Source organism: Brassica napus, chromosome A7 (genome assembly GCF_020379485.1).
Source record: "Brassica napus cultivar Da-Ae chromosome A7, Da-Ae, whole genome shotgun sequence".
Taxonomy (NCBI): domain Eukaryota; kingdom Viridiplantae; phylum Streptophyta; class Magnoliopsida; order Brassicales; family Brassicaceae; genus Brassica; species Brassica napus.
Window position 1 is genome coordinate 21,936,619 of NC_063440.1, and position 10,963 is coordinate 21,947,581.

Consider the following 10,963-nt stretch of genomic DNA (forward strand, 5'->3'; position numbering starts at 1 on the left):
AGATCTTCAAGCTTACTATCTTTTATTTGTAGTTGTTCAGTACAAAATCAAATCCTTCTCAAGATACTGTCTTGTGATAGATAGCAGAGCTTGGTTTACAGGTCCGAGTCATGCCGGCTAGTCAAGCAGAGTTCATGTAACCCATTTAGTATCCATTCCTGACCACCCAGGACCAACACTATAGTCACTCTAATAAACGCAAGTGCTATGTCCCCAAGCAAACTTACTGCTCTCTCTCTCCTATGCTTTTTAGCTGTGTTTCAGCTATCTTCAATCCCAAGATGAAGTTGTTAAAGCAAAGAAGAAACTAGTTTCGTTTCTTAATCTAATGTCAAAGGTTAATAAGAAGATAGATAGCCCACTAAAGGTTCTAGACTTGTAGTACATAAAGCCATACTCATAACTCCCAAGGCAAATTATATGTCTCTCTCCGTTACAAGTTTTCCGTGGTAATATACAAACAAAAGATCTCTCTAGTAGAGTCTCTGATACTTCTCTCTGGTTCTTAAACAGCAGACATAGTCTGTTCCGAAACAGATGCCAAACCATGCATTAACCTAACAATCTCAGTAGTATCATCCAGATAATACTTAGCCTTGCTAGGCTTTTGCCCAACAGTACAAGCGAAAACCTCAGCTCTCGGTGCAATCGAAGGACCTTCAGTGGAACTGCAGATCACTTCAAACATGTCTTCATCAGACCGGTCATCTCCAATACACAGAACAAACTCAGGAGGTGTTCCTTTCTCTTGCATCATCGAAAGCATCCTTCTTGCTATAAGTCCTTTGCTCACCCCCTACAATTACAAAACAACAATAAAAAGAAATATATGGAAACAAATGCTCATGTTTTTGTCAGGACTGAACACAAACCTGCGGCTTGACCTCAACATAGTTCTGCCCTCTCTTGACTGTTACAGGTTCATTAGCAAGGACACTTTCAAGATGATCTAGAAGCTCTTTAGCTTGACATGAGCCAAAATCAGGATCAGCATCTTCATAGCTCCAGACCAGAGCGGTCTCCTTGTCTTCGATCGTTGATCCATCTGTTGTCTCGGTGTAAAGCTCCATCACAGGCTCTGCAATTTGTTTCCAAGAACAATCTGCTGCTGCCACACAGTTTTCCCATTCTACATCCTTCCTCAGCCTGTGTAGTAGTCAATGGTCAGGGTCCTTTCTAGTTGAGCTAACGACCTCTGGTGTTATAAGATAGACAAGGGAACAAGAACAAGATTCAATATAGTTACCTCAGAAAGTAGCCATGTTCAGCAGCAATCCCAAGCTTCTCACAAGGACTAAACCAGTCAGACAATGTCTCCCGGCTTTTCGCGCTAACAATGAACACAAGATTGCTCTTGTCCCTACACAACGTGTTCAATATCTCAATAGACTTCGACGAAGGTCTTTTATCAATAGACCCCTGTGGCATCAAAGTATCATCATAGTCCAAAAGAATAGCTCTGGTCTTCGTCCTCTTATAAGCCGACACTATATGCTCCATCGACAGCTTCCTGAAGCTCTGGTCTAACGCCACAACCCTGAAACTAAGACCAAACCCAATCCCCCAACACCTCCTCCTCCCATGCTCGCCACAACTCCTCTCAAGATCTTGGAGGAAGCTACGAGCCCAGTAGCCAACATCATGCGTGCTCACATACTTGTAATGCTTCTCATGCCTCAGCTGCTTCTCCGGCTCAGCCACTTCAAGTGCACTGTCCATCGCATCAGCCACCGCGTCAACGTTCCAGGGATTAACACGAATAGCTCCGCTTAACGACGGAGAGCAACCAATGAACTCAGACACCACCAGCATGCTTTTGTGATGATTCTCCACCTTCAGAATCTTGTCCAGCTTTTCATTCCCTTGACGCGAAACTATATACTCATAAGGGATAAGATTCATCCCATCCCTCACCGCCGTCACCAAACAACACTCAGCAACCACATAATAAGCAACTCTCTCGTAGAACCTCAACGGCGCATCTATCAACACTATAGGATCATAGCCAGGCCTCCCAAAGGCCTGGTTGATCCTTTTAACCGTTGAGTAAGTCTCAGCTTTCATCTCTTTAACATCTTTCCCTTTCCCTCTAGCGGGATTAGCTATCTGCACCAGCACAACCTTCCCTTGCCACTCAGGATGCTGCGTAAGCATCTGCTCCATAGCTAATAGCTTCAGAGTGATCCCTTTGAAGATGTCCATGTCATCAACACCGAGCAGCATCCTCCTCCCCTTTTTACTATACTCCTCAATAAGCTCTTTCACTTTATTTTCCGTCTCGGGCAAGCTGAGAACCGACCGGAGCTGACCCATGTGGATACCAACAGGTAAGATCTTGATGCTCACGGTTCTACCGTAATACTCAAGTCCAATGTACCCTCTTTTAGACTCATAAGTAAGACCAAGCATCCTACTACAACAAGACAAGAAGTGTCTCGCGTAGTCAAAGGTATGGAACCCAATCAAGTCAGCGTTCAGCAGCGCGCGGAGAAGCTCCTCTCTAATAGGCAAAGTTTTGTAAATCTCCGAAGAAGGAAAGGGACTGTGGAGGAAGAACCCTAGCTTGACGCGGTTAAACCTCTTCCTCAAGAAAGTAGGCAGGACCATGAGATGGTAATCATGTATCCAGACGAAGTCGTCCTCAGGGTTAATCACTTCCATGATCCTATCCGCAAAGATCTTGTTCACGGAGACGTAGGCTTGCCAGAGGGAGCGGTCAAACCTCCCTCCGAGGTCGGGAGAGAGTGGGAGCATGTAATGGAAGAGAGGCCAGAGCTGCTGCTTGCAGAAGCCGTGGTAGTATCTGGTGTAGAGATCTAGAGGTAGGAACGTGGGGACGCACTTGAAGTTTTCGAGGAGGAGTTGGTAGACCTCTTCTTGCTCGTTGGGGTGGATGTCTTCTTTTAAGCAGCCTACGTAGATGACTTCGGTGGTGGTGGCTTCGGATCCTAACCCGTCTTTTAATTGGAGGAGGAGAGAGTTCTCGTCTAGAGAGAAGGTCCAGCCTTTGCTGCTACAACAATGGGTTGTGCTGGTACTAGTACTACTAGTCTCTAGCTTTCTTTGAGCTCGTATTGGTAACTCGTTGGCTACGATGATGATACGGTCTTTTGGGGAGAGATCGGAGGAGGGACTACTTTCTTTGGAGTCGTTGTCGATGTTGGACATGATTCCAGCAACGGCCATGATGCGAGGGATCTGGCGGTTCATGCGGCCGAAGGTGGGAGAGTCTCCTGAAGCGAGCTCGAGCAGGTTTGAATACGATCTTGAAACCATTTTTTTTTTTGGGGATTAATTAACTGCTGAAAAAGAGAGGAACTTTTTGTTTTTGTCTTGAAGAAATCAGGTTCTTGGTTTTTCAGACAAGTGATGTAGAGAGAGGTTTAAAGAGAAAGCAAGGGTTGATCGAACAGGACATGGTCTTTTTAAGTCTTTGAGGGGAAAGGAGGAAAGGAACAGATTCAAGAATATTTACAGCTTGAAAGCAGCTCAAAAACATTAAACGTGAGGTTTAAAATTTCTAACAAAAAAGAAAGAGATTTTTGACTGTTGATGATGAGAAATGCTTATGCTGTTTTGGATGGACGGTTTGAGTTTTGCTTTTTAAAAATGTTTTGAGAGTGAGATTAGGAATTTAAAATTGAAAACTAAAAACGAAAAAAATGAAAGAAAACTCTTTTCAGACAGAAGCTTGTGCGCATGTGAGCTTTACTCTTTTTAGTTTTAATGGAAGACTGTACTGTAAAATTATCAGCTGTACTACTTCTTTAAAAACTGTTGTATTTGAATCGTGCGATCGAAGATGTTTTGGTAAGAGTAGTACGTATCGAACGGCCAAAACGCTAAGAGCATGCGAAGTAGGATGTATCCTCACGTCGAGAATTTATTTGATCTTATCCGTTAGTGGCTTAGACCGGAGTGGGACCCATAATTAGCTGTCCGAGCAAATAAATTAGTTTTTTTTTTGTCAACAGCAAATAAATTAGTTAAGAAATGAATAATGGGGTTTTGGTATCAGCAAGACATCCACGTGGTCTCTGTTTATTTACCCTAAGTAGATTGTTCGGCGTACTACGTGGCGAGATCTAGAGCTTTTGTCAGCAAAAGAGTGAGTATTCAATGTGATCTAAAACATCCAAGTCAATAATACAAAAAAAAACTTATCATACTCTTTACATTATCGATTCCCTCAAAAACAAAATAAAAGCAGACCCAGCATACAATGTGATGCAACACTTAACTTAAAATTTTCTTAAATGAGATAATGTTGCCGAGAATATTGGTAATGTAGACTATATAAATTAGTATAAGGGGGCACAGCAAGTCAGCAACTGCCAACTGGGGCATGTCTAGGAGTTGGCAACCTACAAGGCGATTCTCTAAAAAAGGATGCATAAAGAGTGTTTTGCAACAAACTTTGCGTTGTAAATTGAAAGAGTATTGTAATGTTAGAAGTGCTTGAAGTTGTCTTCATAATCTATGAGACTATGAAATGAAATTTTAACTCAAGAAAACTACATCACTATCAATTTACCACATGAAACTGTAGAAAGATTGATGTCTCCAAAAGTTGCATATACAGTAAGGGAATGAATGCAAATGTTTTTTATTTTGTTCATTCGACCGGACCTTGAATCACGTGTACAATCTTTTCTAAATAAACAAAACTCTAAAATTAGTAACCTCACGACATTCATGACCTAACTAAAAGGGCTTACATGATTTGTTATAGGTTTAATATATAGAGAATTCTGAGAATTTTATGATGATTATTTTTGACTTCATTTACACATATATACAGAAGTTACAAGATAAAAACAATTCTTGATATATTTACAAATCAGATAAGGTTTCTAGCAGTTATATGATTTCCAGCTATAACAATAGTTATAATTAAAAACTTTTTTTGTCAACATAATTAATAACAGATATAATGTTAGTTCCCTTGATGTAAATTTTTTTTTAATTCTTTCTTTTTCATTAGAATTTAATCATTTATTATAGTAACCCCTGCTGGTATGCATGGATCTGTTAGTTTTTAATCTATTGTATTCCATTATTAACTTTTGGTAAACGGTATTGTGGACTGGCTATTTGTTAATTCTCTCTTTCGCTATTTGATCTAAATGTAGTACTCACCGTCTCTAGATGAAACTAATGGAGCAATTAGACTTAACTAAACTTGAACTTGGAGAAGTGGAAAGGTTTAGCTTTAAAGATTGTTCAGGACCTGAGAAGATCCAAAACAAGACTTGTTACATATCCTCAGTGGCCTCTCAGTTTTTGAAGTAACGTCTTGCTATTGCAGCGACCGGAACACTAAATGTCTTAAAAATGGATAATCCATGACTACAAATTCTCATGCTAGAAATGAAATATGCTTAACTAAAAAGTCTTAGAAAATATACTTATAGCAAATATATGGAAAAGAAGTAGGTAATGCAAAATGAAAGATAACACATGATTGAAGAGCATGATGGGACAAGACTCAGCAAACATAACACCACTCAAAAGAGTTATTTATGATCCAGCATTGTGTTGATCAAAAAAAAAAAAATGATCCAGCATTGTTGTTGCAATACATTACATACCATCAGATACATATATTAACAAGATTCTTCCATATCTTCTTCATACATTTTTAACTCATAGTTTCGAAACAGGCAATCCTGAAAACCCCAAAGAATATACATTAGTTTTTGAAATAATCTAATGCCTGAGTATGATGTGCATTACCTAAAGCTTTTGAGTTGACAATGCTTGGGCTAGCATTGGGTGGTGACGCGTTTTCGTTCAAGAACGGGTCGACCCGGTTAGGGTCACTCCATATTGGATATCCTTTGATCCTTCCCTGTTTAAAAATCATTTTCAGAAGAAGATGATCATAACTTTTAGTCACTTTTAAATCTTATAAAAAGAGCTTTTGGAGATGAGAATGCATACGAGAACGTTGAGTGCTGCAAGCGTAGCCATTCCTTCACGAGTCCACTGTCGTCAATATCATCATCAGAAGAAAGTTAATAACTCAGTTCTGTTTTATCTATTGAGACAAAAGAAACGTTTTCAGTTTGGGCAAACCTTGGAAGCAGAAGCAATGTGAGGAACAACAATGGCATTCTTCATATCAGCAAGCCCTGGTTTCATGAAAGGCTCTTCCTCGAACACATCAAGACCAACTCGGAACATCGGGTTCTCTCTCAGATGATCCACCAGAGCTACCTCATCGATCACAGGACCTCTACTGCAGTTCACAAGGATTGCTTCCTGAAAGCAACTTAACTCGATCAGACAAGAACAAAAATTAGACAAAATAGAAAACAAAGTCAAACCTTTTTCATCATGGCAAGCCTCTCCTTGTTGACAAGATGGTAAGTGGTTTTGTCCAACACAGGGTGAAGACTTATCTGTTTTTTTTTTTGTTCAGACAAATACAAGTTCAGTTTCTATATTTAAGAGAGATACACTAACCAATAAAGTTTAATTACCAGATCAGCCTCTCGTAGCACCTCCTCCATGGAAGAAGCTCGTTTCCATGTCACAGGTTGTTCCCCGTTTGCTTTCAAGAATTGTCCATAAGCTGCCATTAACCATTACCTCAAAAATATATAAACTCCAACGAAAGAGTAGACTGTAAAGAGAAACTGTAAATATATATACCTGTCACAAACTTCTCAAGACGAGTGGATTGGTACAGATCAAAGTAGATCAAATTCATCTTGAACCCTTCAACCTGTTCTTGAAATCAAAATGTCAAAAAAGGAAGCTTACAAAATATCATATCAAGAGGCTTTGCTTTACCATCATTCTAGCATAAGCAGAACCAATACGTCCAGCTCCAATCACTCCCACAGTCTGTCCTTTAAGTAAGTTCCCCACAAACCTGCCAGAACCAAACAATCGTGTTAGCACCTCTAAACCGGTTTCTTGATTTTAAACCGGTTTCTTGATTTTCTTGATTTTTTCTTACAGATGAGGAAGCCACCCTTCGTACAAGCCAGCTCTCATGAAACCGTCAGCTTCAACAATCCTTCTTGCCGCAGCAAGGGAAAGCGAAGCGGCTAGCTCGGCCGTAGTCTCAGTCAACACTCCCTGTCCAACTCAACACATAAACACTTGCCTTCCAACTAGTTCAGTTATATAAACCGACAAAAAAAAGAACATTACCGGAGTGTTACCAACGGCGATGCCATACTTATTGGCGGCTTCAACGTCGACGTTGTTGTAACCAACGGCCATGTTACTGAAAGCTTTCCCTCCAGCTTTGCTCAGAGCTGAAAACAGTGTCTCTCCCCAATCTTCCGTCAACTATATAAACAAAACTTAAAACAATTTTTAAAACATTCATATGTATAATAATACATAAAACACTTTGTTCTTTTTTTTTTCTGAATATGGGGCACCGAGACCACAACATATAATATTAGTTTCGTCCAAGCGGTCATTCGAGACCTACGATGGTACTTTCCAGTTGAGCTAACAACGTGGTAATATAAATACACACTTTGTCTTCCTCTCTTTCATCTCATTACCTGACCGATGACTCCATCACACTTGTTTCCAATAAGATCAATGATGTCTTCTACGGACAAGATTGTCTTCTTCAAATGGCATATCTATATATATTCAAGAAGACAAGGTTTTTAGTTATGAACTAGTCAAGATTAGTAAATACTCTTGATGAGTTAAAGTTTACCTCGACGCGACAACCTTGGTCGACCAAGAGGTTGATCCAACGAGTTCCAGGCATCGGTTTGGTGCTGACGACTCTGTACTTCCCATTAGGATTATACACCTCAATCGCCATCGGTTTTGCCATGGCAGTAAAAGCTTCAAGAAGGAGAGAAAAGTGCTTCTGTGCAAAAGAATATGGGAAGAGAGGTCCTGGCTTTTAATCTCAATCTCAAGTCAGTAGAGAATGTTTGTGGTTTGAAATCTAGATGAAGATCCAACGGTCGGTTTTGCATGGTTATTATTATCAACGTTTTTGTTTTGTTTTTGGTTATGGTTCATAAGTTTGAGGATTACATTGGCCTATGAGCGACGACAAGAACTGATGATCCTTGTGTATTATCTGAGTTTGGACCTTACGTTTTGGAACCAGATAATGCTGACTTGTTCATTATCCTCACTCGCTGTTGCAGAAAACTTTTGACCAAACATTTAGCAAAAAAATGCACCTTTACAAATATTATCTAGTTAATAATATTTGAGATAAAAAAATTATTTAGAAAATCAATGCATTTTGTAATTAATATTAAGTTTTAATTAAGTATAGTCAGTATTCTAAAATGATACTCTTTATGAAAAAGATGGAATATAAACTTGTAATCAGCTTATATTTACAAACAGAAATTAGTCAAAAGGCAAATCAATATTGTTTAAAAACCACAGGAAGATGTTTCTACAGACAGTAAGCAAAAAAAAAGAAGTTGGAGGTTCAGAAGTAAGGAAGGAAGATCAAGGCTTGTGCTGCTGCTTCTCTATATCATACATTACACAAACATCTGCAGCTGTTTTCATCTGCAAAAAACCCGCAAAATCCGATTAGAAACCAAAATGATCTTTTAGATTAGCAAAGAAAGAAAGGTAGCTTTTTACCTGAATGATGTTGATGGTTTGTTTCATCGACCAACCGAACAATGTCAAAGCCAATAGGAAAGAGAGTGGAGAAATCTGAGTTAAAGTGGAAACAACGACCTGCAAGGACCAAGCTTAGTAGTTGAGAAGAGAGAAAGAGATACTAAACGAAAGGGAAGGAAGAGGAGGGAGCTAACGTTGAGTAGATTTTCGGTTTGGTTCTTTGCAATGAGAAGGAGGATGATATACAGAACCTGCCACATTAGAAAAAAAGGTTTTTGCATTTTAAGAAGACATGATGATCTTTAAAAAGACTCGGGTTCCAATCACACCTCGCAAGAAACACAACAGTAACACATAAAGATCCGGTTTCCATAGTAGAGTCTGAAAAGCCAGCTTGTGCTGTCTTTCACATCCTTATGGCTGCTCTTCCCTGCTAGAAACGTACTGCGAGAGTAGAAGTATTATTACAGGTTAAAAAAAAAACAGGAGAAGAAAGAGTGGATGTGGCTTTTACCTGTACATCTGAAGCCAATGACTAGCGATATCTAAAGCCAGCAATGAAAGGAAGACCAAGCTAGGCCTGTAGACTTGAGAGAGAATCACCAGTAGACACGCTGTGCTAACTCTATAACAACAATAGCACCCACCACCCAAGATTTTAATAAACAGATAAAAGAAGGGTGATCATTCATCGGAAGAAAAAAAGATTCACCTATCTGTCACCATGTCCAGAACAGCTCCAAATGTTGAAACTAAGGTAAGAAAGAGAAGAGAGTCAAGTTCTAGCTTCCTACGTATATCATCTTAATGGCATCTACTAGAGAATCACAATGAGGTCAGTGCAAATAGAAAAATAGTAATACCTTGGTTGAATCTACGAGCGCACCAGCCATCCACAGCATCACAACAAAAGCTGTAGATAAAAAAAAAAGAGACTATTATGATAAGATCATAAAAGAGGAGAAACTAGAGATTAAAGACTTCTCACCTGAAGAAATAGAGGAGGGAGAAGAGTGTTTTGTTGGAGAAACAGACAGCAAAGGCAACACAGTTCAATACAACTCTCATGTACCCTTTAAAAAAAAAGAAGCAATTCAATTAATCATCACAATACGCTAAAGATAAAAGAAGCTATAAGAGAACGCACCAACAATATTAGGTATATAAAGGTAAACAGACAACTTCTCTGGTCTAGCTCTCTCCTCCTCCTTCTTCCCCATTTTTCACTTTCACAATACACAATCTTCAACGATATTCACCTGCACAGAGCTAAAGGAGAAAACTTTCTCAAAACCCATCACCGGAAAATTCAAAATAGACACGAACCCAAAATTAAAGCTTGAAATCGAACATAACTCACTTGGTGACGGGTGTTAAGAGTTGTGAGGATCTTCTTGAAGTGAAAGAAGAAGAGATCTGTCTGTAGAAGAAGGAAGGAGGCTCTCTCTCAAGTTACTTCAACGCAAATCAAATCGAATCAGATTCGCTGCCATTGCCAGGTATCTTTTTTTTTTTTATCAATCTGGCTGCTTTCCTTTACAACATTCAAACAAAAGTGGAATTTTTCTGATTTAGAATTTGTCAATAGTTTTATCTATATTTATCAAATAAACCCTTGAAGTTTAAACATTTTCTCAAATACTTTTTCAGATAGTCGTCAACATTAGTTATATGTAATTTGCAAATAAACCCTCGTAGTTTTAACATTCTTGATATTTCGCTGCAGGTAATGAAATATGGAAGATGCATCAGCTTGGAATATTCTTTGTTAACTGAAAGTGTAGCAAGAAACAGACAAAACAGTTTCATTATTTTGCAATATAGAACGAAATGATCAAATAAACTTGTATAGTTATCATCAGAGCATAGTGTTGCCATCTCCAATGAGGTCACAAGCTCCATCTGCGTGTGTGCTGATACAATCTCTTTACATGGCCCATATACCACTCTCCAAGAAAAGGGTCTTCTTTTATTATAAAGTTGTGTAATTAAGAAACTTTTACGGCCCACACCATTTTTCCGGGAAAAGAGCTTTCTTCAAAAGAATCGGACCCAACCCAAAATTAAGATTTGTGAACCTGATGAACTCCTTGAAACATTTTCTCTCAAACATTGTATATTGTTTCCTTGTATCATAATTAAATCTTCATCAAGTAAACAAATTTGAACAAAATGATTTGCAAATTCCACTCGATACTGTTAGGATTCCTTAGCTTGAATTTACCTGGGTTTGAGATCGATTTAAGAACAAGAAAGAACAAGCATAAACTAAAGACACCAAAGATTGTTTATCCGGTGTCCACTGCACTTCTCTAATGTGGAGAAGCCGCTATACATCATCAGGGCTAGGCACAACCAGCAATCTACTACAGTAACTCAAACT

General features: G+C 39.0%; 3 protein-coding genes across 5 annotated transcripts; all 3 read right to left on the reverse strand.

The window, feature by feature from the left end:
• Positions 1 to 382: 382 nt before the first annotated feature.
• On the reverse strand, positions 383 to 3,738 carry LOC106353864 (alpha,alpha-trehalose-phosphate synthase [UDP-forming] 6). The gene is made up of 3 exons (XM_013793681.3): positions 1,247 to 3,738; positions 873 to 1,146; positions 383 to 796 (listed from the first exon to the last, which is right to left on the reverse strand). The coding sequence occupies exons 1-3, from the start codon at positions 3,274 to 3,276 to the stop codon at positions 506 to 508; spliced, it is 2,595 nt and encodes an 864-aa protein (XP_013649135.1). The 5' UTR covers positions 3,277 to 3,738; the 3' UTR covers positions 383 to 505.
• Positions 3,739 to 5,437: 1,699 nt separating this feature from the next.
• On the reverse strand, positions 5,438 to 7,986 carry LOC106353866 (glycerate dehydrogenase HPR, peroxisomal). 2 transcript variants are annotated; one of them, XM_013793684.3, is made up of 12 exons: positions 7,694 to 7,986; positions 7,530 to 7,613; positions 7,165 to 7,305; positions 6,968 to 7,089; positions 6,799 to 6,880; positions 6,658 to 6,730; positions 6,486 to 6,577; positions 6,330 to 6,404; positions 6,079 to 6,264; positions 5,944 to 5,988; positions 5,737 to 5,851; positions 5,438 to 5,669 (listed from the first exon to the last, which is right to left on the reverse strand). In XM_013793684.3, the coding sequence occupies exons 1-12, from the start codon at positions 7,814 to 7,816 to the stop codon at positions 5,647 to 5,649; spliced, it is 1,161 nt and encodes a 386-aa protein (XP_013649138.1). In that variant the 5' UTR covers positions 7,817 to 7,986; the 3' UTR covers positions 5,438 to 5,646. The 2 variants fall into 2 exon arrangements, with proteins under 2 accessions (XP_013649138.1, XP_013649139.1); XM_013793685.3 differs by lacking the exon at positions 7,530 to 7,613 and having other exon boundaries at positions 7,694 to 7,947.
• Positions 7,987 to 8,279: 293 nt separating this feature from the next.
• Positions 8,280 to 10,164, reverse strand: LOC106353867 (CDP-diacylglycerol--inositol 3-phosphatidyltransferase 1-like). 2 transcript variants are annotated; one of them, XM_013793686.3, is made up of 10 exons: positions 9,941 to 10,164; positions 9,728 to 9,849; positions 9,569 to 9,653; positions 9,444 to 9,493; positions 9,293 to 9,332; positions 9,095 to 9,205; positions 8,910 to 9,024; positions 8,775 to 8,831; positions 8,599 to 8,697; positions 8,280 to 8,520 (listed from the first exon to the last, which is right to left on the reverse strand). In XM_013793686.3, exons 2-10 carry the CDS (start codon positions 9,798 to 9,800, stop codon positions 8,458 to 8,460), a joined length of 693 nt encoding a protein of 230 aa, XP_013649140.1. In that variant the 5' UTR covers positions 9,801 to 9,849; positions 9,941 to 10,164; the 3' UTR covers positions 8,280 to 8,457. The 2 variants fall into 2 exon arrangements, with proteins under 2 accessions (XP_013649140.1, XP_013649141.1); XM_013793687.3 differs by having other exon boundaries at positions 9,728 to 9,839; positions 9,941 to 10,128.
• Positions 10,165 to 10,963: the final 799 nt, after the last annotated feature.